The following is a 25,391-nucleotide window of genomic DNA, read 5'->3' as shown; positions in this document are numbered from 1 at the left end:
TGTACGTTCCCTTATCTAAAGGACAAGATTGATTAGATCAGAGTTGACAGCGTCTTTGAGAGCTATGATTGCAAACCGAATTGTACTAGTATAGTTACTAGACTTATCCAAGTGGGAGACTGTTGGAATAGTGTCTAAGGCTGTAACTATATCCGGTTGTGCATGGTCCTTTTGGGTTGCCTTCACCATAGCAACTTGATAGGATGATTTATTAAGAGAGAATAAATATTATTAATATATTATGGGAATAATATAATGAATAATATATTTGTTATTTGATTAATATAAGTCATAGAATTAATTAGAATTAATTTGGTGACTTAAAGAGATAAATTAAATAAAGGGGTATAAACTGTCAATTGTTTGATAGTTAAGCTTTAGACTGTAAATCCATTTGGATATGGTTTGGACGGATTCTAAGAGCTTTAGGAAAGCTTAAATCGTCCATTAGAGTTATCTAGGAATGGATTTGGATAGCCTTAAGAGAAGATTATCTGATAGGGACTTATCTGTAATCCTTAAGGAATCTACAAGTATAAATAGACCCCATGGCATAGGGAATTCGACACATCTCATAAAGCAAGGAACCTCTGGTCGAATTCCTCCCCTCTCCTCTCTCCTAAATCATTCTTATTGCTTTTGGTGTTTGTAAGCCATTAGAGGAGTGACACTTGTGACTCTAGAAGCTCCAAGACCTCAAGATCAACAAGGAACTCAAAGGTATGATTCTAGATCTGTTTCAATGTTGTTATTTAACCTAATTAGTCATTAGAAGACTTGGATTCAATGCATGTTTATTAGAAAGCCTAGATCCAAGCATTAGGGTTTTGCATGCGCACATAGGAAAGTTCTTATGGCTAAAACCCATCAAATATTCCTTCCTTAAATCCAAATACATCTTTGTAGCACCGGGATGGATCGAGAATTTCGATCTATGAGCCTCTTCCATCAACGTAATACGCGTACCGCCCACGAACGGTACCCAAATCCGACCCTGAAACGTCATAAGGCCTCGACTATCCTTGACAAACTCTGAGATTAACCCCACAACCCGCTCTTTCTTCTGCATTTCTGGTCGCACAGCCTCAGCCTGTGCCCTACGAATATCATCCAATACAGGAGTCATCACGGTCAGTCTCAAGCACACATCTCGCAATGGAGTGCTCTCCGCCCTGCGGCTCAATGCATCGGCTACCACATTAGCCTTGCCTGGGTGGTACAGGATCTCACAATCATAATCCTTGACCACATCCAACCACCTCCTCTGACGCATATTTAGGTTGGGTTGATCCATCAAATACTTCAAACTCTTATGGTCCGTGTATATCGTACATCGAACCCCATACAAGTAGTGACGCCAAATCTTGAGAGCGAACACTACTGCCCCCAACTCTAAATCATGCGTGGGATATCTCGCCTCATGAGGCTTCAGCTGCCTCGACGCATAAACTATCACATGACCCCTCTGCATCAACACTGCACCCAATCCCGAAATCGATGCGTCGCAATATACCACGAAATCTTCCATCCCTTCTGGAAGAGCTAATATCGGGGCTTCGCACAATCTTTGGCGAAGTGTCTCAAAGGAGGTCTGCTGCTCGGGCCCCCATGAGAACGTAACACCCTTCCGGGTCAATCTGGTGAGTGGCACAGCGATCTTGGAGAAATCCTTGATAAATCTCCGATAATACCCTGCCAACCCAAGGAAACTTCTGATCTCAGAGGGCGACTTCGGCACCTCCCAACTCATCACCGCCTCAACCTTGGCCGGATCGACCAATATCCCTTTCTGATTAACCACATGTCCTAGAAACTGGACCTCCCGCAACCAGAATTCACATTTGGAGAACTTTGCATAAAGTTTCTCCGATCTCAATACCTCAAGGACCTCCCTCAAATGCTCCTCATGCTGCTCTCTCGATCTCGAATACACCAGAATGTCGTCGATAAATACGATCACCGACCGATCCAACATCGGCCTGCATACCCTGTTCATGAGATCCATGAACACAGCCGGGGCATTGGTGAGTCCAAAAGGCATCACCACAAACTCATAATGCCCATATCGCGTCCTAAACGCTGTCTTCTGGACGTCTTCATCCCGTACTCTCACCTGATGGTAACCTGACCTCAGATCGATCTTGGAAAACCAAGATGCTCCCTGCAACTGATCGAATAAATCATCGATCCTCGGCAACGGGTTTTTTTTGTAGGGTTTTTTTCTTAAAAAAGTTAAAAGTTCAAGATTTTTTGGAAAAAAAAATACTAAAGTTTGGGTTTTTTTTTTTTTTTTTTTTTTGAAAAAATAAAGTTAAGATTTAACTTAAAAAAACTCAATCAATATATAAAAAAGTCTTTTATAATATCACCCTAGATAAAAACTAATATTAAGTTTGAAAATTTTAATGAACTAAAAAATATATGCAACATAAACTAAAAAGTAAAAAGTGTAGGAAAATTTAGGTGGTATTTGTTTTTTGAAAAAAAAATCATCAGACCTCTTATAGTTGTGCAACACAACACTTTTCATCTCACAGTTGTTTGTTTTTCAAAAGTCTTCAGATTAAAAACCTATGTGCGTGTTCTTCTCGGCGTAACACTTGCTTTGTCACTTCCCATATCTTCCAACATCTTCTTCTTCTTTTTCTCTTGCTAAAATATTGATTATATATTGCTGAAATCTTATTTCATTTTTTTTTTCGTTTTTTTTATTCTTGTTGTTTTTTATTCTTCTCTTTTTTAATAGTGAATAATAATAATTTGTTGATGAAATATCATTATTTTATGTTAAAATATCTTTTTTTTTTGTTAAAATATCATTATTTTTTGCTGAAATATCATAAATTCTTGCCGAAATACCTTACGTTATTAAATTTTCGGTATTAAAAAACTATTTTCGGAATATAAAATCAGTTAATTTTAATTTTTTAATATTTGCAGCAGCATGCAAATGTTAAAAAAACGAACACACTTCTTATTACAGTTTGCAGCCGTTTGGTCCATCTCTTCTATTGCAAAGGGTTGCAGAGGTGGTTCGCGACTTTATTAATTTTTGTTTTAAAAAACAAATAGCACCTTAGTCTCCGAGCGTGTTTGGGATTGCTTTTAAAACAACTTTTGGCTTTTAACTTTTCCAAAAAGTTAAAAAATTCAAAAGATGTTTGGATATTGAAAAAATCTTTTAAAGTAACTTTTTTGTATAGAAAGAAAATATAGTGTTTCAAAAAATCGTTAAATCATATGTTTTTGTAACTTTGGGATTTTTAACAAAAGTTAACTTTTATCCTAAAAACAAATACAAATATAATATTTTTTAAAGATTTTTTTTCTTTTGGAAAAAATCTTTTTACAAAAATGACTTTTAACCTTAAAAATAATCATAATCACTCCCTTCATATTTAGTAGTTTATACATTTTTTTAATAAATGGTTAGAAAAAAGATTGTATTATTATAATTATTTAATAAATAATTATTTTGAAAAAACGATTTTGGATGCATGTAAATAGAGTCTTTATGACTTTTACCTTAATTAGATCAATTTCATTATCGATTAAATATTTTTAATTTACAATAATTTGATCGATTACTAAATTATAATGCAATCGATTCGTTTATACAGATGGGTCGATATTGACCACCTGAGTTACTTCTTGACAATTTATTTTGCTTAAGAGGATTCGTTTGTTGTATAAAAAATAAAAATACACCAACACAAGAAAAATAGCAAAAGTAGTGTAAAGAAAAAAGTATACAGTTAATCAATGTTATCAATCTTGGTCATTCGGGCATTCTCTTGCAAAATGTCCTTCTTCTCCACAATGGTAACATGCTTTACTCCGGCCACCACGACGACCACCGCCACGACCACCAACACCACCGCCGCCACGGCCTCCACCAGCACCACCTTGATCATTGTCATAGTCTTCATTACCATCGCCACGATCGCCTCCCTGGAAACAGTTCCTTGCAAAATGACCAACACGTCCACAATTATAACACTCCGGACCACCATCTCTTCCTTCATCATCACCACCACTGCCGCCGCGTCCAAACCTCCCACCACCTCTCACACTATCTCCTCCACCACCAAATCCTCCTCTGTTACCTCCATAACCACCCCTTCTCCCACGACCCCCACGCCTCAACCCTGGTGAATAGGGTCTAGTCCTAGCAAGACCCATCACGTCCACCGCCTTCTTCCTCCCATCTCCACCGGAATCCACAGAAAATTCTACCCTTTGTCCATCTCTAAGAAACCGAAATCCTTCCATTTTGATCTCAGACTGGTGGACAAAGAGATCTTCACCACTGTCATCGGCCGGAGCAATAAATCCAAAACCTTTTTGTCCACTGAACCACTTAACGGTGCCTTCATATCTATTGGTTTCCGCCATGAAAACCAACTTCACAGCTTACAGCAGAATCCGGAGCACACAGTGGTGTGTGTGAAACTTTGGGTGGTGGAATGGCATTAATTGAGTTTTATCTGCTTGGGATATTAGTTTTGATTGGTTGATTTTGTTGTTTGGCCGGCGGTAGTTTATGGCCGTTGAAGTTGGGGTTAGAACGAATGGACGAGAAAGTAAACATTATTTTAGAATAAGAGAATTTTAGAACGAGAGAGAGGATAATATGACATTATTCAAATAAAGAAAAAAGGCCAATGTACAAAATAAGTATGTATTTTTGGTCTTATGTCATTTTATACAAGGTGTATGTTAAAAAAAAAATGTTTTAGGTGATGTGTTTTAATTTGGCTGATCTTTAAATACCATATACCTTAATTTTTTAGAAACGAAAAGGTTGTTATTTTTCATTATTAAGGTTTGATCATATTATTTTTTTGCTATATGGGTCTATATCCATGTTATTGTCCTTCATGTCCTAGGAGAATGATTTCTTTCTTATAAGGCTGAGCATAGTGGTCTCGGTGGAGCTCGATAATTGTCGACGTGTCCTCGGCGAACACCAAGCCACCAACTTAGCATGCCGAGTTCGGTGGCCAAACTCGGTAAAGGGATGTTGAGTTCTCTTCTTCTTCTTCTTCTTCTTCTTCTTCTCTCTCTCTCTCTCTCCTTTTTTCCCCACTCGACAACCTCCTCTCTTTTACTCTTCCACTCACTCTGTTTGACATGCACTTCAGTAAAATGGAGAAGGTTGAGGTGGAGCTTGGTTAGTCCGACACCACTCCCCTCATTGAGTATCAATTCATACATCAAATCGTTTGTCCTTTTGACCAACTACACTTGACAGTTCCAGCGTACACACAATCGCGGATCCATGATGAATGTTAATCGGGATCCATTATATTAAAAAAAAACAAATACAAATACAAATACACATTTTGAAATTTTTGGATATTTTTAGTTTTTTCAACAAAAATAATTGTCAATATGGAGAACTTTTCTTGTAAGAATGAATGTCATGTAGGAGGTTTCTTAGTAAAAGAAAATTTGTTGTAATCCTCTTCCAAGTGGGGTGCTTGGAACCCATAACAAGATGGCTCCACCACTGGTGCCCAACACAATTAAATAAAATGTTGGTTTATATTTAAAAAATAGCTTGTAGACTAAAAAATAAAATTAGTTTGTAGTTGAAAAACTAGTCAATAAAAAATAAAATTTGATAAAACTAACCAGTTAATTAATGGAAATGTGTAAAATGACATAAATGTGTAAAATGACATAAAAGAACACGTGAAAGATTGAGGTTTTTATAATTAATAAAGAATATATTTTGAAAAAAAAAACTTAGTAAGTTTGTTGAAGACAATAGTTTCAATAGATTAAAAAAAACTAGCTTCGAATGCTATTTTAAATAAATTAACTTTTTTTTTGAACAGCAGCATCAAAACATATATTAACAAATTAACCTAGCAAAATAAATTAACTTATAATGTCAATCGCAAACTTAACGAGACCATGAGCTTAAAATAATTAAAACGAGACCATGAGCTTAAAATAATTAAAACGAGACCATGAGCTTAAAATAATTAATAATCATAGATAAGTAGATAACTAACAAAGAAGACATTTATATATATATATTAAAGTTGGACAATCATTAGGAACAGGACCCTGACCAGGGTACTGTTCCTTGGGTTAGTTAGTTGTCGTGCCTTTTGTTAATCTCATATATCCACCGCCTCAAAATGAGATCTCCTCTTGATACTTCTCGAACCTTTCATTCCCACCGCTACTATTTTCCACCGCCTTAGGCTGTGTTTGGCGCGCCACAGCTAGCTGAAAGGCTAGCTTATTTTTCGAGTTTTTTTATGTTGTCGTGTTTGGTAAGCCAAAAAGTAGCTGATAAGCTAGCTTTTTGAAAAGCTACTTAGACTAGCTTTTTAGGAGCTTTTTTAAAATTTTCCAAATACACCCCTTAATTAATTATAGAAACACATATTCTTACATGTCCTTTTATGTAATTTTATATATTTCAGCTAGTTTTACCAAACGTTATTTTTTTATCAGCTAGTTTTTTATTTAACAGCTAGCTTTTCAGCTAGTCCGCCAAAGATAGCTCCATACGTGTCCCTTTGTTTCTTCTTCATCTCACTTCCCCCGCCAATCTAAACAAATAACCGCCACAACTCCTTTTTCACTACCTCTGTTAAACCCACCACCCATATACACAGACTCTTCTTTCCTATCCGTTAGTCGCCAACTTCTCTAATTTTTATTCCTTCATTATCAATTTGGCTCCTCTCGCCCTCGCTTCCTCGGTACCACCACATGAAATCATGAACACCGTTATTGCTCCATAAGGCAAACGTGCAGGGGGGTGATCCTCCTCTTCTTCACTTCGCAGAGTCGTTGACACAACTTCTCACCAGTTGTCGGTTCTCTGGTGTTGTGATACATCGGCCATAAAGGAAAAAAATTGTACAGCTCAAAAGTAATGATGCAAAGGGATACCAATTCTCGATTCCTCTATGTTGATGTGTGTTGACGGGAACAAAAAACAGGGAGGTCGGTCGTTGATGCACCACCGGAGAGGCTAATCGGAGGCTACCGGAGAAAGGTGTAAGCTAAACTAATTTTCCTATTTATGATTTCCGATTTCAGATTGGTTATTTGAAGGTGGTCATTAAAAGGGATACCGGTTCTCGATTCCTCTATGTTGATGTGTGTTGACGGGAACAAAAAACAGGTAGGTCGGCTGCTGATGCACCACCAGAGAGGCTAATCGGAGGCTACTGAAGAAAGGTGTAAGTTAAACTGATTTTCCTATTTCTGATTTCCGATTTCAGATTGGTTATTTCTAGGGTTTTCTCATCCTCGCTTACCAACTCCTGTGAAATTGTTTCTCTTCCTGATTATAAGTTTTTAGGTTCTGTTGTGTTTACTCCTTCTCCGCCTCCAACCAGCTTGCCTTTGCCTAATTTTTCGCTCCGGCCACAGCTCAGTTACAACACGGAGGCGGCCGCATCAGGATCTGGTGTCGATGCCGGAGCTACTGATAGCCTCCGACGCCTTCTCCGACTCCGGTAATTTGATTAAGCTGTGTACTTTTCTTGTTGCTCTTCCTTTATGCATGCCACTGTAGTAAATAATTAGAAGGTATAAAAGAAGAAAAAGAAAGGTTATATTTTGATACTTTTTCAGATATTCTTCTACCCTTTTTTCTAAATTAAAAATGAAATTTTATGATTATTAGGGTTCTTGTGACTCTTCCGTAATTTCCTGTAATTTGTGTTATGTGCCTGAGTTTTTTTTCTTGGCATTGAAGAAGACTAATTTTCATTTTTGTAATGAAATGTTGTTTCAATATTTCCTTCTTCTGTTAATGTTGTAATGATCTCAAACTAGGTGGGAACCCCCGCTACGCGGGGTATGGATTTTTTTGTAGTTTTTGTCATTTTTCAGTAGCTCAACAATGCAACTTAACATTAGATAACATTTCATTAATAACTTATTCACTCACAAAAATAACAAATCCAAACCCTTGAGATCGGTTGGTGAAACTAAACTTCATCTACACAAACAAAACAATAAATATCATATGTTGACAGAAGAAATTTGTTTGTGAGATTGGAAAACCCCCAATACGAAATTCAAATTACATATAACCGGAAAAAGCACAACAAATACAATTTCTAAAATTCTGAAATTGAAATTACAATCATCAAAAAGGGTGAAACTTCCCGTAACAACCATAATTTGCTTTTTGTTAACAACATTTAAACCGATATAACCGAGTAACAGGAAAAAAAATTAGAAAGGAAAAATAAAGCCTAAACCTGCACTCAAATAGAACACTGCAACTATGGTGATTGTCATTCATTAGATCGTCAAGGTTCTTCAACCTCTCCTATTCAATGCAAAAACAAATTCCAATATTAGCCATATTCCGGACTTTAAAAAGATATAAACAAAGTTTATTTATAAAAAAATATAAAATCATAGAAAATAGTGAGACTCACTCAGAATTTGATGACACCACATCCTTGAAAGCATATACACGTTTCGCTGTCGAGTACACATGGAAGGCTCTCTGATAGAACAAATTTACAAAAAAAAAAATGTTAACTATACAGTGATTCAAAAAATAATTACAAATGAAAGTTTTTTAAAGTAAAAAAAAAATTAACTGATGGAATACATGAGAAAGTAGGTTGGTATTTTGTGAAGTTACCTGGAATAACTTGTAATGTGTGGCAGCTTTTATCACATCCAGTGAAGTGGCAGAGTAAAAAATTATGGAATCTAAGCTTTTACCGGTGATTATCTCAATTTCATTAGATGTATAAGGCTCCTCTTTCAGATATTTTTTTATTTTTAACCAAAGATAGCAACCAAGTTATATGTTTTTTACCGTTTAAAGCAAAACGTCGAATATAAATATATTATAGGAGTTAGATGATGACGTGGCGACACTCGTGCCATGTCATCATTTTTGGTAGCCGAATGAATACCTTAACAGCAATGGTAGGGTTGGAAGACCCATGGGCCCCAAAAAAGGATGCACATAAAGCTTCTACATCAGAAATGGTTTTCACTTTTGAAATTGCCTCTTCAAGTTCCATTCCGAGTTTTATGCCCAATAAAATCTGCAAAAAATAAATAAATGAATAAATAAATAAATATAGAGTTTTCAAAAATAGAATGATTATTAGGAAAATAGGTGGAAAGTGAAAAGAAAAATTAGAATGTAAGAGAGGTAAATATAGAATATTAGTCGACTACTTGCCACATAGGCCCCATTTGTTATGGAGGATTTAGGGACATACAACAATGAAATTGGAAAAGGAATGGAATGATTCATTCTACTGGAATGAAGAAAAGAAACTATTTGTTTTGTTGAACAGAATGTAATGGGTCATTCCATTCCATCAAACCAATCAAACCATTGAAGCAACACAAAAATAATGAAAAAAAGACTTTTCTTTAATCTTACAGAAGCTAAACAACATTCAACAACACGATTATTGTAGTTTGTTGCAGCAGTTACAACTTTCTGTGATTCAGCCAATGAATGAGCAATTAGAAAAGTTCCGTCAGCTGGCAGTTGCACATCAGTTGCACGAAGAGGGTTGAAATCTACTAGGTCAGCAAATCCCGTTTTTCCATTATGGATATTGCCTAGTTCAATAAAAAAATACAAATTATAACATTGTACTTTCAAGTTACTTCCTATGCGTTCATTATACCATTCCACTTTCATTTATTATAAAGGAAAGTATGATGTTAATTTTTTGCATTTAAGCACAAAATGTAATTACTCGAAAAGTTCATTGGTTTATGAGAAATATTATATGTATATACCTGATCCATTCCACCAGATTGTGTCCCAAAATGTCTTTCACACTCGCAAGTAAGTTGAACAACTTCTTTCTGTAATATAGTAAACAAAGAACAATATTATCAACAAAACATATCATACATAATTTGTATGGAAGTTATAACATAAAACTGTTTTAAGATGAAGATAGGAAATCAATGCAACAGTCAATTAATTCGAGAAATAATTAATTAAACATCAACAATTTGTTAAAACCCTCCTCAACATTCATAAATACTATTAAAAAAATCATACGACAACCATTCAAGTAGTTTTCACTTTTCATCAAACTGAAAATGTTTCCTTTGACCACATGTTGACCAAAAAAATATATAATTTAATTTACCTCCTCCAAAAGATATGTATCTGCTGATAGAACACCAATATCTCGTACAAATGCTGCATAATTTTATCCTCCACCTGCTAACCTTTGGATCTTTATTTTTTCATTAATTGTGGCATTTTATCAAACAGGTAGTAGGCAAAAAAAAGGTCCTTATTAGAAATAGGTTTAATCAATCAAAGATGCAATAGAGACGGAAAAGATATAATCCATGAAATGAAAATAAAAAACTTTTGGATTTCTAGATTCATTTTAAAATAGAAGTCTGTTAACGTCATACCTGATGTTGATTCAATGTATTTTACTTCAAAGCAACTGTGGTGTAAGTGTGCTAGATTTTGTCCCACAACCTGAAGGTGGATCTCCATATATATATATATATATATATATATATATATATATATATATATGTCTTACCAGATTAAATCAAACTTCAAGCTCCCCTATTGCTTCTGGAAGCTCTGCAAGGAGGAAAGCTAGTAAACGGATTGTACTTGTCTGCCATGGAAACCCTGAGGTAATATTAATAAATAAACCAGTCTGTGAAAAAAAAATTGTTTGTTTTCTTAATTTCCCTAATTTGGTTTTCTTGAGATTTTTTTAACAGGGTAGTGATTCTGAATCTGATAACAGTAACATGCCTATGGACATGCTTGGAACTATACAGTTTTTTTTTTTTTGTAATTTGATTTGAAGGTGAAATCAATAGCGAGCAGCCCTAGAATAGCGCCAACTGAAACTGCTAATGCAATCGCTCGTGTAAGTCTCAAGTTTTTTTAGGGGCATTTTCGTCTTTTTCTCTGATTAATCTAAATGGGAGAATGCACGTGATTGAAGGTTCAAGAAGCTGCTGATTGTCTAGGTGCTGATTGTGTGCCAAGATATGCTAAAAATGAATTCTTACTTCAGAGTTGTTACATTACTAATATTTGGCGGCTAATACCTGAGCAAGTAAAGTCTATCGTTAAGCTTCATTCTACTTGCCCATTCTTATATTCGAACAAATAAATTAAAATTAAGAACACACTTAAACAAACATGAAATTGAAAGCATATAGAAAGAGGGATGAACAATCGTCACCTGGGAATCGGAATAGCTTCATGAATTACCAAGGTAAAGTTAAAATAACCTTGATGAACATCCTTCAATGAAAACAACACGTTAATCCATCCTCACCCCCACTCCTGACCACCACTTCTCCACCATTCCCACTTAAAACAACCGTCAACCACCTCCCTTATTTCTCCAATCAAGCCATCATTCACCCGCCTCCATTACCACCTCGCATCCACACCAAAATCACAATAAGTTCTTTAATGACAATATGCACTTTGTGAATCATACATAATTAAAAGACATGGGTTGAAAAGCATATCCCTTATATGGCTAAAGTAAACATGGAACTGTAAAGTGAGGATAAGAATTGGTCTCTAAATCAGTAGGCTAATTCAGGCATATACATCTTTTCTAGGGCGACTAATACCTGGATAAGAATTGGGTCTGTAAATCCGTTTGCCAGATGGCGGTTGAGTCAAAGGCATATACACATGCTTCTTTCTTCCATTCCCAACAGATGGCAGTACACGGAAACAGGAAAAAAAAGGTAGATGGCGAACACCAAACCTGGAATAGTAAAACAACGGAGGAGGAGGGGAATCGATTTTCTAAGCTGAAACAGAAACGAAGGCGCCGAATGTTCTCCAATCGAAGATGGAAGCTTCAATCCATGTAGAAAAGGAGAAGGTTTTTCGTCGACGTCACCAGCTCTTCAGTAGCATCTTTCGTTGCTACTCGATCATACGATCTTTGGCGAGAGAGCAAGGCAATGGGGTGGAAGAAGAAGAGGGAGCACCGGTGAGATTTTTTTGTGGGTTCAAGGTTCGTCTTAGTGGAAGAGTCGGTGGTAGTTGAGGCGGTGGACTAACCCAAGCAAAGGAGAAGCAGTGATCTCGGATGAAGAAATACATAAAAAGAGGTAGGGGAGCTGTCAGCATAATACTTCTAAATGATCACAAGGGTAGTTTCGTCATTTTTACATAAACAGGGATAACATTGTAATTTAATTAATTTGGTAGTTAGAAGTTAGCTAAGTTTGTTTGTGCTCTGTAATAGCTTTCCATTCTGTATATAGATTGTATCTCTTTCATTTGTGAGAATTAATGGAAAACATCTTTCTTCATCATGAAATTCTACATGGTATCAGCTTGATCTTGTGAACGTCTTCCGTAAATCATTTCAATCTTTATTTTTCGATCATTTTTTTTACAGTGGCTGCACCACAGATTCCGATTGAATCTTCAACAATCGACATTTCTAGTCCTTATTACCTTGGTTCTTCAGATAATCCTAGTGCAATTCTTGTTTCTACCGTTTTCACTGGAGTTGGATTTGCTACTTGGAAACGATCCATGATTTTGTCTCTATCAGCAAAGAATAAGCTTCAATTTGTTGATGGATCTCTTCCACCTGTTGTATATCAAACTAAAAGACACGCAAGGAAACCGACAAATAATATTGTGAATTATATGTCGATTAGTTGCGAATAATAAATTCAATTATTATTATTAAATTTACCAAGTTTCGTCCAGAAACCAGATCTATCCTTCTCGACTAGATCTGATTATAAGAAAGGTAGAAGAAGACTGTCATGTTATTAGACGAATTAAACACAAGACAGAAAAGTAAAACCGACTTGTTGATAGCTGACTTGATCTTGAAGCAACTGCACGGATCAGATTCCTGTCCTTAAAGGTTTTTACTTCGCTTGTATAGGCTGTAAGCAACATAGTAAAACCTCAGGATTTAATGCAGCTAGATCGATATTCCAACAGCACTGAAAATCGACAAACACAAAGCGACTACTCGGAAACTAGAAGAAAAAAACGCAGAGAGATGGAAAGAGCTTTGAGAATTCGTGTGTGTTCTGAATGGCTCCTAGGGGGCTATATTTATAGGTATCGAAACCCTAAAAGGCATAAAACGGGCCCCCACAGGCCGGCCCCAGAAACCCTAGGGCGACGACTTGCTCTCTAAGCAAGCCATATGCCCCGATGACTTATCCTTCACGAAGTCAATGTCGGTCAACCATTTGACCGAACTCATCAAAAACAAAAGCTCCTCAGCTCCCAGCGACCGATGCAGGCCGGCCCTAGAAACCCTAGGGCGACGACTTGCTCTCTAAGCAAGCCATATGCCCCGATGACTTATCCTTCATGAAGTCAACGTCGGTCAACCGGCTTGACCCGAACTCACCAAAAACAAAAGCTCCTCAACTCCCAGCGACCGATGCGTCGTGCGCCTAAATCACGCCATTTCGCGCACTCCCGGCGTCGGCTAGTGCTAGGCTAGGCTAGGCGCGCGCGTGGGCTTGGCCCAATCCTTTGATCCACTAAAGCCTTTGAAGGCTTACCAAAGGAATAGGCTTATAAACCCTCAAAAGTTTCTTCTCTCCACCAATGTGGGATACAAAGGAAATTGCCAACTTGCAATTCCTTTATATATAAATTTCCAACCACCAAGTTGGTAAGTTTCCTTTCACTCAGACAGATGATGTCACTCGGGTGTCACGAAGATTAAACCTTAGTTTAATGAGAACAAACAAGAAGAGACTGATTCAATGGTATCCTTATAGGTTTAAACCATGAACCTCAATGACCTCTCCGGTTTACCCCCACACACCACAAGTCATATTTGTGTTCTCCCTGAGCGCTATTATGGCCATGCGCTATAAATCCTTTTCATGACCCTTTAGAAGATAAACCACTAATCTTCACTTGAGGCGGCACCACCTCTAGATCATATAGGCATAGTTTTACAATATCTTCGTTGCTTAGATGTCTCCAAAACTACGTTAAGAGTCGTAACTCAACCTCGTTCTCGGCAACGACGCACTATCCTACCTCACATGGATCTATCATGAATGATAGTACCTTCTATCGTTAGTGATTTCGTTGTTACCCTTTAAACTTGAAAATTAGGAGCACTAATGTCAAGTTGGGTTTCCATCACTAAACGATTCTATTGTGGTTTTACACCCATGACTCTCGTGGTAGATGTAACCATATCTCTCGTCAGAGGTTTGGTAAACGGATCTGCCAAGTTCCTACTTGTCTTGACATAGACAACCTTGATGGTACCACTTTTCAGTTAGTTGTCTCACAAAATTGTGACGCAGACCTACATGTCTTGACTTCCCATTATATACCACATTATATACTTTAGAGAGTGTGGCCTCACTGTCACAGTACATGGGTATTGAAGGCATCGGAATATCCCACAAACGCATATCCATAAGTAGATCTCGAATCAACTCTGCCTCTTTGCCTGTTGCTGCTAAGGCAATTAGCTCAGTTTCCATCGTTGAATAAGCTATGCATGTCTGTTTCTTGCTCGCCCAAGAAATAGCACCACCAGCTAGAGTATAAATCCAACCACTTGTGGATTTTGAATCACTGGTGTGATCAATCCAGCTGGCATCAGAATAACCTTCAAGTATTCCATTGAATGACGAATATGTCAATTCAAAAGTACTTGTCCTTTTCAGGTATCCTAGTACTCTACCCACTGCTTTCCAGTGCTCCGTCCCTGGATTAACTGTATACTGACTCAACTTGCTTACAGCGAATGCGATGTCAGGTCGAGTGCAGTGAGTAGGATACATCATGCTCCCAACTGCACTAGCATATTCTAGTTGGGCCACATCTCGACCAGAATTCACCTTAAGTTTCACACTTGAATCAAAAGGAGTGTTAAATTCCTTAATGTTCAAATGTTGAAACTTTGTCAGAATTTTCTCTATGTAATGAGATTGACTCAGAGAAATCTGACCACCTGTCCTCTTCACCTTGATACCAAGAATAGTATCTACTTCTCCAAGATCTTTCATCTTAAAGTTCGAGGATAGGTATTTCTTCGTCTCAAGAATACCTTCTAGGTGAGTGCCAATGATCAACATATCATCAACATAAAGACATATAACTACTATGTAATCAGATGTATGTTTAGAATAAATACATCTGTCAGCACTATTGTGCTGAAAACCAAAGGCAGTCACAGTGGTGTCAAATCTCTCATGCCACTGTTTAGGAGCTTGTTTCAACCCGTACAAAGACTTAACAAGTCTACATACTTTGTTTTCTTGTCCAGGTATTACGAAACCTTCAGGTTGCTCCGGGTAAATCTCCTCTTTGAGATAACCATTCAGAAAGGCTGTCTTCACATCCATTTGATGAATGTACAATCCCTTCAAAGCTGATATTTCTATGAGAGTTCTAATTGAACTAATTCTAGCAACTGGGGCATAGGTATCAAAATAATCGATCCCTTCTCGCTGCCTATAGCCCTTTGCAACCAACCTTGCTTTATAAGCAGATATGGATCCATCAGGATGATATTTCTTCTTGAATATCCATTTGGATCCTATGGGTCTTCTCCCCTTGGGTAGATCAGCTAACTCCCAAGTTCCATTACCCATAATTGAATCCATTTCGTCATTGATTGCTTCCTTCCACAGAGGAGCATCCCGAGACGACATGGCTTCAGTAAAGGTCTTAGGATCATCATCCAAATTAATTGAAAGGATGACCTCTCTCGTCACTTTCTTTTGTGTTCATTCGACCAAATAAGAATAGAAATCATCTCCAAAGGTTTTCTCAATTCTAGCCCTAGTACTTCTCCTTGGTTCCTCCACAATGGGAGGAGGTGGGAGTATTTCTTGAGAGGTACTTGTAGGTGTTGTATGACTAGAGTTTTCTTCATCCTTAGAAAACTTGTCCTCAAAGAATTCCACATCTCTGGATTCAACAACAACACCAGAATCAATATCTAGTAATCGGTAAGCCTTGCTATTTTGAGCATATCCAATAAATATACTCTTATTAGCTCGTGCTCCCAATTTGGTTCGCTTAGGATCGGGAGTCCGATAATAAGCAACACACCCCCACACTTTCAAATAGTCTATGTTAGGCTTTCTACCTTTCCACAACTCATAAGGGCTTGTAGGAATCACACGACTAGTGATCCTGTTATGAGCATAACAAGCAGTTAGTAGTGCTTCCCCCCACAGATTGTTTGGTTGACCCGATTGGTTCAACATATAGTTGACCATCTCACAAAGAGTTCGGTTCTTTCTTTCAGCTAAACCATTATGTTGAGGGGTGTATGGTGATGTTCTCTCATGTTTGATTCCATTCTCTTCGCAGAATGTGTCAAACTCTTGGTTGAAATATTCTCCGCCTCTGTCCGAGCGAAGAATTTTGATGTGTCTTTCAAGTTGATTTTCGACCTCAGCCTTATATCGTTTAAATGCATCAAAAGCTTCATCTTTTGATATCAGCAAATAAACATGTAGATATCTACTGAAGTCATCACAAAATGTGATGAAATACCTTTTTCCTCCTCGAGTAAGGATTCCATTTAACTCACATATATCAGAATGAATCAACTCAAGTAAATATGTGTTTCTCTTAACTTATGGAAATGGTTTCTTAGTGAACTTTGATTTTACACATGTTTCACATTTTTCAAAATCTTTTGTGTCATATTTTAACATACCTTTAGATTGCATTTTTTTCAATGTTTTTAACATTAGTGTGAGCTAAACGTTTATGCCATAAAGAAATTGAACAAACAATATAACCAGAAAAGTTCACTTCATTCATATTAGCAACCAATCCATCAATTACATCATTACCAACACCCGACACACTAGCAACACTAGAAACACCACACTCAACACTAGGAACACTCACATTACCCTCATCACTAAGACACAAGCGATACATTCCCGAAGTATTGTTCGCCCTCCTAACATGTCTTCTGCCTTTAGTGATCACAATTTTGCCTCTCTCAAGCACCATCTTGAACCCACCCTTGTCAAAATTGTCCGCAGAAACCAAACCCTTCGAGATGGTAGGAACATGAAGAACATCTCGAAGAGTCACCCATTCACCACGTGTGAACTTCAATCGAACATCACCCTTTCCTAGAACTTCAGCTCTGTGGCCGTCAGCACAGACAACAACCGTCCCTTGTGGCATGGGGTGGTAGGTGCTAAAGCTTTCTCGATGACCACAAACATGCACAGTGGCTCCGGTGTCCACGAACCAACCTCGAGCACAGATTGCTCGAGTAAGAGAGGAGATCATGAAAATCTGTCCAAGGTTCACACTGGCCACCATGTCAGTCACCTTCTCGACTGCGTGTGCAACCGGTACTGATTTGTGATCTTTGCATTCTCTTGCATAGTGCCCAATCTCTCTGCAGACGTGGCAAGGACCGACCCTTTTTGGCTTTGAGTTAGGATTCTGATGACCCGGTTTCTTGAAGCTTTGTTTCTTGGGTCCAAAGGTCTTCTTGTTCTGTCCCCCAGATTTGCCTTTGTGGCTAGAACTCCCAGTTGACACTTGATGCACACTTTGTCCAACTTTACCTTTCTTGTCCCTGATGCGAGTTTCCTCCTCAATGCGGAGGTGTTTCATCAGATCATCCAAGGAGTAGTCCTCAGACTTGTGAATCATTCTCTTAGAGAAATCTTTCCACGAGGGTGGCAGTTTTGCGATGATCACACCAACCTGAAAGAGTTCTGGAAGAGAGATGGTGAGTGCGTTCAACTTGTTGACCATGACTTGGAGTTCATGCACTTGCTCCATAATCGATTTGTCATCAACCATTTGAAACTCAAGGTACTTGGACACAAGGTACTTGTTAGTACCTTCCTCATGTGCCTTGTACTTAAGTTCCAACGCATTCCATAGCTCTTTTGGATCTTTGACCGGTGAGTAAAGATCATAGAGCCGATCAGATAGGGAATTCTTGATGTGACCCACTCACAATTCCTTGGATTCTCTACGCAAAATCCTTTACTTTTCCAGTTTTGCAATGACCGCTGGGTCCACAGATTCCCCCTCCTTGGGAATTGGATTTTCAGGAATTGGTGCCAGTTTTGGGTCCAACACAAAGGAGAGCTTCAAGACATGAAGCATGAACTTGACCTTTTCGGCCCAACGGGTGTAGTTCTGACCATCGAATTGGTCAAGTTTGGCAAACTCTTGGTTCATGAAGTGGAGGATAGCAGTAGTGTCCATTAGTCTGTTGATTTATCACAAGTAAAAAAACTTTAAGATTGTTGTATATCAAACTAAAAGACACGCAAGGAAACCGACAAATAATATTGTGAATTATATGTCGATTAGTTGCGAATAATAAATTCAATTATTATTATTAAATTTACCAAGTTTCGTCCAGAAACCAGATCTATCCTTCTCGACTATATCTGATTATAAGAAAGGTAGAAGAAGACTGTCCTGTTATTGGACGAATTAAACACAAGACAGAAAAGTAAAACCGACCTGTTGATAGCTGACTTGATCTTGAAGCAACTGCACGGATCAGATTCTTGTCCTTAAAGGTTTTTACTTCGCTTGTATAGGTTGTAAGCAACAGAGTAAAACCCCAGGATTTAATGCAGCTAGATCGATATTCCAACAACACTGGAAATCGACAAACACAAAGCGACTACTCGGAAACTAGAAGAAAAAAACGCAGAGAGAGGGAGAGAGCTTTGAGAATTCGTGTGTGTTCTGAATGGCTCCTAGGGGGCTATATTTATAGGTATCGAAACCCTAGAAGGCATAAAACGGGCCCCCACAGGCCGGCCCCAGAAACCCTAGGGCGACGACTTGCTCTCTAAGCAAGCCATTTCCTGATCCTTCTAGAATGCCCCGATGACTTATGCTTCACGAAGTCAACGTCGGTCAACCGGCTTGACCCGAACTCACCAAAAACAAAAGCTCCTCAACTCCCAGAAACCCTAGGGCGACGACTTGCTCTCTAAGCAAGCCATTTCCTGATCCTTCTAGAATGCCCCGATGACTTATCCTTCACGAAGTCAACGTCGGTCAACTGGCTTGACCCGAACTCACCAAAAACAAAAGCTCCTCAACTCCCAGCGACCGATGCGTCGTGCGCCTAAATCGCGCCATTTCGCGCACTCGCGGCGTCGGCTAGTGCTAGGCTAGGCTAGGCGCGCGCGTGGGCTTGGCTCAATCCTTTGATCCCTAAAGCCTTTGAAGGCTTACCAAAGGAATAGGCTTATAAACCCTCAAAAGTTTCTTCTCTCCACCAATGTGGGATACAAAGGAAATTGCCAACTTGCAATTCCTTTATATATAAATTTCCAACACCACCACCATTAGAAAATTCCCCAATGTTTCCAAAGTGGTCTCGTGTTAATTCAATGGTGATAAGCTGGCTTCTTAACTCTCTTCACAAGGAAATCGCAGAGAGCGTTCTATTTCTCCCAACTGCGAAAGAAATTTGGTCTGAGTTACATCAGAGGTATGAACAATCAAACGGTGCTCTCATTTATCAAATTCAACACCATTTGTATTCGATTTCTCAAAATTCTGATGAATTCTCAACCTACTTTATAAAATTCAATGGTGAAGAATTTTCACCTATTGTCAAATTTAATACAATCAGATGTTTAGTTGCTTTGGCTGTAAAAAGAGGGTGGGATATTCATCAATTTGATGTAATAATGCATTCTTGCATGGTGATTCACATGAGGAAGTATACATGAGACTTCCACCTGGTTATAAAGTCTCTTCTCAGTTGTTTGCAAGCTCAAAAAATCTTTATATGGTTTAAAGCAAGCATCTCGACAATGGTATGATAAATTGTCTAAAACTCTTATCACAAAAGGATATTCCAGATCAGCTAATGGTTATTCATTATTCATCAAGAAATCTTCTACTTCAATGGTTATTATTGCTATATATGTTGATGATCTTCTTGTAACTGGAAATGATCCAACAGAAATTTTGAACATCAAAAACTCTTTGCATGACCAATTCAAAATAAAGGATTTGGGACAAATACATTACTTCCTTGGATTGGAATTCAACAAGATTGATACGGGATACATTGTTCATCAACAAAAGTTTATCAAAGATCTTTTACAGACTTATTCAATCATGGATCTGCCCACTACAACTATGCCTTTGCCAGCAAAGCTCCAATTGGTTCATAAAATGGAGAATCCTTTAGTAGATCCTACACTCTACAGGCAATTAATTGGAAAATTGAACTTCCTAATGCATACCAGACCCGATTTGGCTTTCTCAATTCAACATTTGAGTCAATTTAATCAAACACCATCTCAATCTCATTATGATGCAACTATTCATGTATTACAATACTTGAAGGGGACAATTTCTCAAGGTTTGCATTTCAATAACAATTCATCTATCAAGCTCGAAGCTTTTTGTGATTCAGATTGGGCTGCATGTCCCATTACACGAAGATCAGTCAGTGGCTTCTTTATACTTTTTGGTGGTACTCCTATTTCTTGGAAATCAAAGAAGCAACTTACTGTGTCACTTTCTTCATCTGAAGCAGAGTACAGATCAATGCGTAGAGTTTGTACTGAATTAGCATGGATCAGTCGATTATTTGAGGAACTTCAAGTAGAAAATTTGACACCCATTCCATTAAAATGTGACAATCTTTCTGCAATTTACATTGCAACCAATCCTGTCTTCCATGAACGTACCAAGCATATTGAGATAGATTGTCATTATGTTCGAGAGAAGTTACAGGATAGCTTAATCAGTTTATCTCACATTAATACCAAAGATCAATTAGCAGATGTATTCACGAAGAATTTAAGTGGTATTAATCATAAAGATGCAGTTTCCAAGCTTGGTTTCTCCTCATATCCACCAGCTTGAGGGGGGTGTCAGCATAATACTTCTAAATGATCACAAGGGTAGTTTCGTCATTTTTACATAAACAGGGATAACATTGTAATTTAATTAATTTGGTAGTTAGAAGTTAGCTAAGTTTGTGTGTGCTCTGTAATAGCTTTCCATTCTGTATATAGATTGTATCTCTTTCATTTGTGAGAATTAATGGAAAACATTCTTCTCTCAGATTCATTCTTCTCTTCATCTTTCTTCATCATGAAATTCTACAGGAGCAGACCATAACACGTAGTCGTTAAGAAGAATAACACTGAAATCTCATTGGCTTACAAAGGTGGTGAAATACAAATACAAAGAAGACGTATACAACTCCAATTTCAAAAATGATCTAAAGGCCCCTGAAGAAAAAAAAACATAAATTGACCACATACAAATACCTAGGGACCAATCATGCCAAACCTTAGCCACTTTCCTGTAGCTAAGGTTGGATAATTTTAATATATAGTATAATTTATGCATGTTTCCTTTTTTCGTTTCAGATTAAAAATGATATGGTGTTATTTTTATTCGTACAATGATACAAATCAATATGATAAACCAGAAGTACAAACTCTTGAAAGATATATTGTTGAACAAATCAATAAAAAATTATAACTTTTGGCTGTGAAATTTTCAATTAAAATTTCAAATAAAATAAAGTAACATGATTTTTATTATTAATATTTAATGACAATCATCTGAAAACAGTTTTTTCTAATATTCGAATAAAAAGTTTTTTATAACTTGATAAACCAACGAATATTTGTTGAAATTGATTAACAACTTAGTTTAGAAAAGAATTGAAATTTTAGTATGGGAATCAATACGCATTCAGTCATTTTGCTCATACACGATTTAATAAAAAGAAAAGAAACAAAAAACTTAATTGAATGAGAGTATATACTGTATGTCGTTGAATAAATTTACCAAAAAAAGATTTTAACAACAAAAGAGTTACAGAGTTTATAATATGTATAGTTTTTGTTTAATTTGATTCTTATTATTTTAGTAAACTACTTTGAAGACTATTTTTTTTTTTCAGATTTAATGAGGATCACCCTTCCAACTTTCTACTGCTCTTGCTAAAAACTTTCATTGATTCAAGTCGGAACTTTAACAATTAACAGATAGCACTCTTCGACAGCGATTGGTGACGGCGATGAGCGAGAAGCCGAAAAGACACTTTTCTGGTGTTCACTGTTTTTTTCAATAGACATAAATCAAGCAGAAGGAGGGAAAGTGAAAAGGAGCGACTCAAAATGGGTTAATCTTTTCCATTGTTGAATTATTACACTATCTTTCTTTAGGGTCGATATCCAAAGATGGATGTCAGGTTCTTCTTTTCAAGATTTCTATCTACCAATTGATATTTATCTTCTTTTGATTCCATACCATTAGTTATTCTTCTTTCCCAGGTTCGAGTCTTATTTATTGATTTCATAGGTTCCAGTTTTTTCCTATGTTGAACAGGTAAGCACCTTTCTATTCTAGATTTAATATAAATGTATAATGACATTGTAATTACCTGGTTTGAAAGCTTAATGTTTTCGACTTCATAATCTTCTTCTTTTGGAACAAATTTTCAATCAGATCCTTCTTGATTCGTACACAATAAGACTCCAATATATGATGACACGGATGGCAGTTGTTGCTGCTTTCAATAACTTTTATCCTTAGAGTAAGGCTTACTATCAAAAACCTTTTTTTGAATAAGAGATTATGAATCAGTTTTATTGTTGAATTGGGGTTTCCAAATTTAATATTCATGCTATGTTCATGTTGTAGAGAAGAGGGTACATCTGCTCACATTGTAACCACATGTATCAACATTGCCCATACACTTAAAGGGTTGGGTTTTACTTGACGGTTTACCCAATTATGTATCTTCCCGTGGAAATGGTGCACTAACAACCTTAGTATGTTATGTTTTTTTTATCCTTGATCTTATTGGATATCTGGAATGAAAATTGTTTTGTATGTCAATGATATTGCTATGCTTAGGTAAAATCATCAAAGTGAAATTTTTTAAAATTTTAACTTTCATCTAATGAAATCTGATCTTTTGCTACAGTTGTTGTCTTGTGAGTAGCCCAACCTCTAATAAAAGGAGATTTGAAGCTGATTAGTGTTGAACATTTGACAATTTATCATGTGAAAATCCTTTTGCATGTATGTACTAGAAGCAATTTATTGGTTACTCACCTAATATGGACAACTATATATGTCTATTTCTTTTTTGCTTAATCTGGAATAAATGACTTAATGGTCATTTAGTCTCTTTCAGACACTTCATCTAAAGTAAACATCTTCACTCATAAACAACCCTAAAAAAGATGTGGGCTTTTCAGGTCAAAAGTCTTAAAGATAAGCCCCCTTCAACATTTTATAATAAAATAGTCAAGACTTCAGGTTTGATGTTTCTCTATTACTTTAATTTCAGAAAATATAGAACAAGGTACAAGCCAGAGTTGTCTGAAGGTAATAAATGTTATATCATTAATCATCCTTCAGAATATATTTTTAGAAATCAGTCACGATCTTTTATGGGTTAAAAATTGAAATATAAATGATCCTTGAACAACTTAATATAAAACGTCCATACCAAAGTCTATTGTTTTATGGAATATATGGGTTGATACTACTTTTTTAATTTTATTATCAAGAAAAGGCTAATACTGGATTTATTTTTTTATAAAAATGTTGAATGTAGGAACATCAGAAAAAAGCCTATTTCTATTGATGAAATGGTAGCTATGGATATCAAGAGAACACATTTATCACAAGTAGGATGCCTGAATGAGAAAATGGTCAAATTGTGTCGATATGAAAAGTAGTTTAAAAGGTTTCATGATTCTTTATCCGTATTTAAACACCATTTTTACATTATTGAGTTAGATAATAGTGAGTAAACACAAGAATGCATGGTATTTGGAATAAGTTATAAAAATGGGACAAAAGGGCAAAAATGTCCAAAATGGGCATTTTGCTTTTATAAAGCCCATTTTTGGGCTAAATGCAAAATTTTTATTTTTTTTGAAAGTCCATGATTTGGCTCAATGGAAGTATATACCTATTTTTCGCTTTAACGAAGTATTTTTAAAATTCCAGGCATAAGATTATGTACTACCACTTGGAGATCTTATATTGCTATTTTCTTTATGTTCCTTGAAATTGCCCATTTTCATGTCTTTGTAATGATTTATCGTATACCCTTATTTACTGTTTTATAAAACTTTTGATCCCTCACAATTACATTATTAGTAATGCACCGAGCAAAAAAAATATTTTTTAAATTGTACACTTTTTTATACAATAAACAAGTCCGTAACATTTTTTTTGTTTAAGAGGGATTTACAATAATAGTTGCAGTAAAAGGGACTGATTTCTAAAATCAGACTTAAATTGTTTGTTCTATTCCCTGATTTCATTGATTTTATATGTACTTTTCACTATTTGACTGTGCCTGCTTATTTCAAGGTTGGAAAATCTGATTACATATTACACGGTTTCATAACTTTTTACCATTTTCCAAATTTGTAGTTATATAAGTTCTTATTTAATATTTTATTAGGACCTCTTATCAAGTTCAATTAGTTTTTAATTTGAAAGTTATGTAACTCCAGATCAAATCCAAAGGATCTGTTAACCCAAAAGTGTAACATTTTCCCCCTCTTTGTTAATAATAATGATAAAAAAGGTTCCATTTTGGTCTGTTTTGAACATCTCTTCTGCTTTATTTTCATCAGATGAAAACCATGGCAGAAGCCCAAGATTGTCTTCTTCCAATGGGAATCACATTAGAAAATAGGAACGAGATCAGGAATAAATAACAACCTACTTTTATTTCCTATTTTTCCAATAGGCATCTTCCCTAATTAAGCTACTGCTTGTATCTATTCAGGTCTACTTCCTAAAATATATTAGACACACTCCTCACAATCATCGCTTAACAATCTAAGTTTAAGTCTAGAAATAAATCCTTATTCCTAGTTCGCTTAAACTAATGTTCTGATACCAATTGTGACATCCTCATTTTCACGGCCAGAAAATACCGATTTTCTTTATGCTTTATAAAAACCAGAGTACCTCTTTTAATAAAAATGTTGTGGAATTTGTTTCCAATAAAACATGATAAATACTTTATCAAAGCATTTCCAAAGAAAAGTATTTTTTATTCATTTTAAAACATTTGGGACATCGTCAATACAAAAACATAAGCATAAACAGAACTCACATTCATTATCACTAATGATTTATATCTCCTTAATCTCTTAGTGTAATGTGACTTCATATCAACACCTATGATATAAATAAACTGAGTGGGTCAGGTTGGGAAACCTGGTGAGTACATAGGGTTTTTGACCCACAATAATATAATTATTATGTTAAACATCTAGCAATCAAGCCAATTACCCATCCCCATTATCTTCTTTACTCTTAAGGATCTACCCTAAGATTCAGCTATCACTCGTTCGTTCATTCCTAAGGAGTATCCTAAGGAATCGACACTAAGTGTACATAG

General features: G+C 36.5%; 3 protein-coding genes and 1 long non-coding RNA gene across 7 annotated transcripts; 2 read left to right on the top strand and 2 right to left on the bottom strand.

Annotated features, from left to right (window-relative positions):
- Positions 1-3,658: 3,658 nt before the first annotated feature.
- Positions 3,659-4,577, bottom strand: LOC111907964 (glycine-rich protein 2-like). The gene has a single exon (XM_023903775.3). It carries the CDS (start codon positions 4,393-4,395, stop codon positions 3,769-3,771), a length of 627 nt encoding a protein of 208 aa, XP_023759543.1. The 5' UTR covers positions 4,396-4,577; the 3' UTR covers positions 3,659-3,768.
- A 3,431-nt stretch (positions 4,578-8,008) lies between these two features.
- LOC111907950 (galactokinase) lies at positions 8,009-9,727 on the bottom strand. Of its 2 annotated transcripts, none has more exons than XM_042897616.2 (3): positions 9,401-9,727; positions 8,427-9,053; positions 8,009-8,314 (listed from the first exon to the last, which is right to left on the bottom strand). In XM_042897616.2, exons 1-2 carry the CDS (start codon positions 9,665-9,667, stop codon positions 8,859-8,861), a joined length of 462 nt encoding a protein of 153 aa, XP_042753550.1. In that variant the 5' UTR covers positions 9,668-9,727; the 3' UTR covers positions 8,009-8,314; positions 8,427-8,858. The 2 variants fall into 2 exon arrangements, with proteins under 2 accessions (XP_042753550.1, XP_052624438.1); XM_052768478.1 differs by having other exon boundaries at positions 8,009-8,497; positions 8,639-9,053.
- Positions 9,728-19,362: 9,635 nt separating this feature from the next.
- LOC128126942 (uncharacterized mitochondrial protein AtMg00810-like) lies at positions 19,363-20,857 on the top strand. The gene is made up of 3 exons (XM_052765143.1): positions 19,363-19,463; positions 19,608-19,659; positions 19,778-20,857. The coding sequence occupies exons 1-3, from the start codon at positions 19,363-19,365 to the stop codon at positions 20,855-20,857; spliced, it is 1,233 nt and encodes a 410-aa protein (XP_052621103.1).
- Positions 20,858-21,633: 776 nt separating this feature from the next.
- Positions 21,634-24,096, top strand: LOC111908029 (uncharacterized). 3 transcript variants are annotated; one of them, XR_006186605.2, is made up of 5 exons: positions 21,634-22,339; positions 22,460-22,547; positions 22,655-22,785; positions 22,941-23,347; positions 23,580-24,096. It is a non-coding gene; the product is annotated as an uncharacterized LOC111908029 (long non-coding RNA). The 3 variants fall into 3 exon arrangements; XR_006186609.2 differs by lacking the exon at positions 23,580-24,096 and having other exon boundaries at positions 21,641-22,339; positions 22,655-22,768; positions 22,941-23,113; XR_008224709.1 differs by lacking the exons at positions 22,941-23,347; positions 23,580-24,096 and having other exon boundaries at positions 21,653-22,339; positions 22,655-22,852.
- Positions 24,097-25,391: the final 1,295 nt, after the last annotated feature.

Source organism: Lactuca sativa, chromosome 1 (genome assembly GCF_002870075.4).
Source record: "Lactuca sativa cultivar Salinas chromosome 1, Lsat_Salinas_v11, whole genome shotgun sequence".
Taxonomy (NCBI): Eukaryota; Viridiplantae; Streptophyta; class Magnoliopsida; order Asterales; family Asteraceae; genus Lactuca; species Lactuca sativa.
Note: the sequence above shows the minus strand (reverse complement) of the source record. Positions and strands in the feature narration are given on the sequence as shown.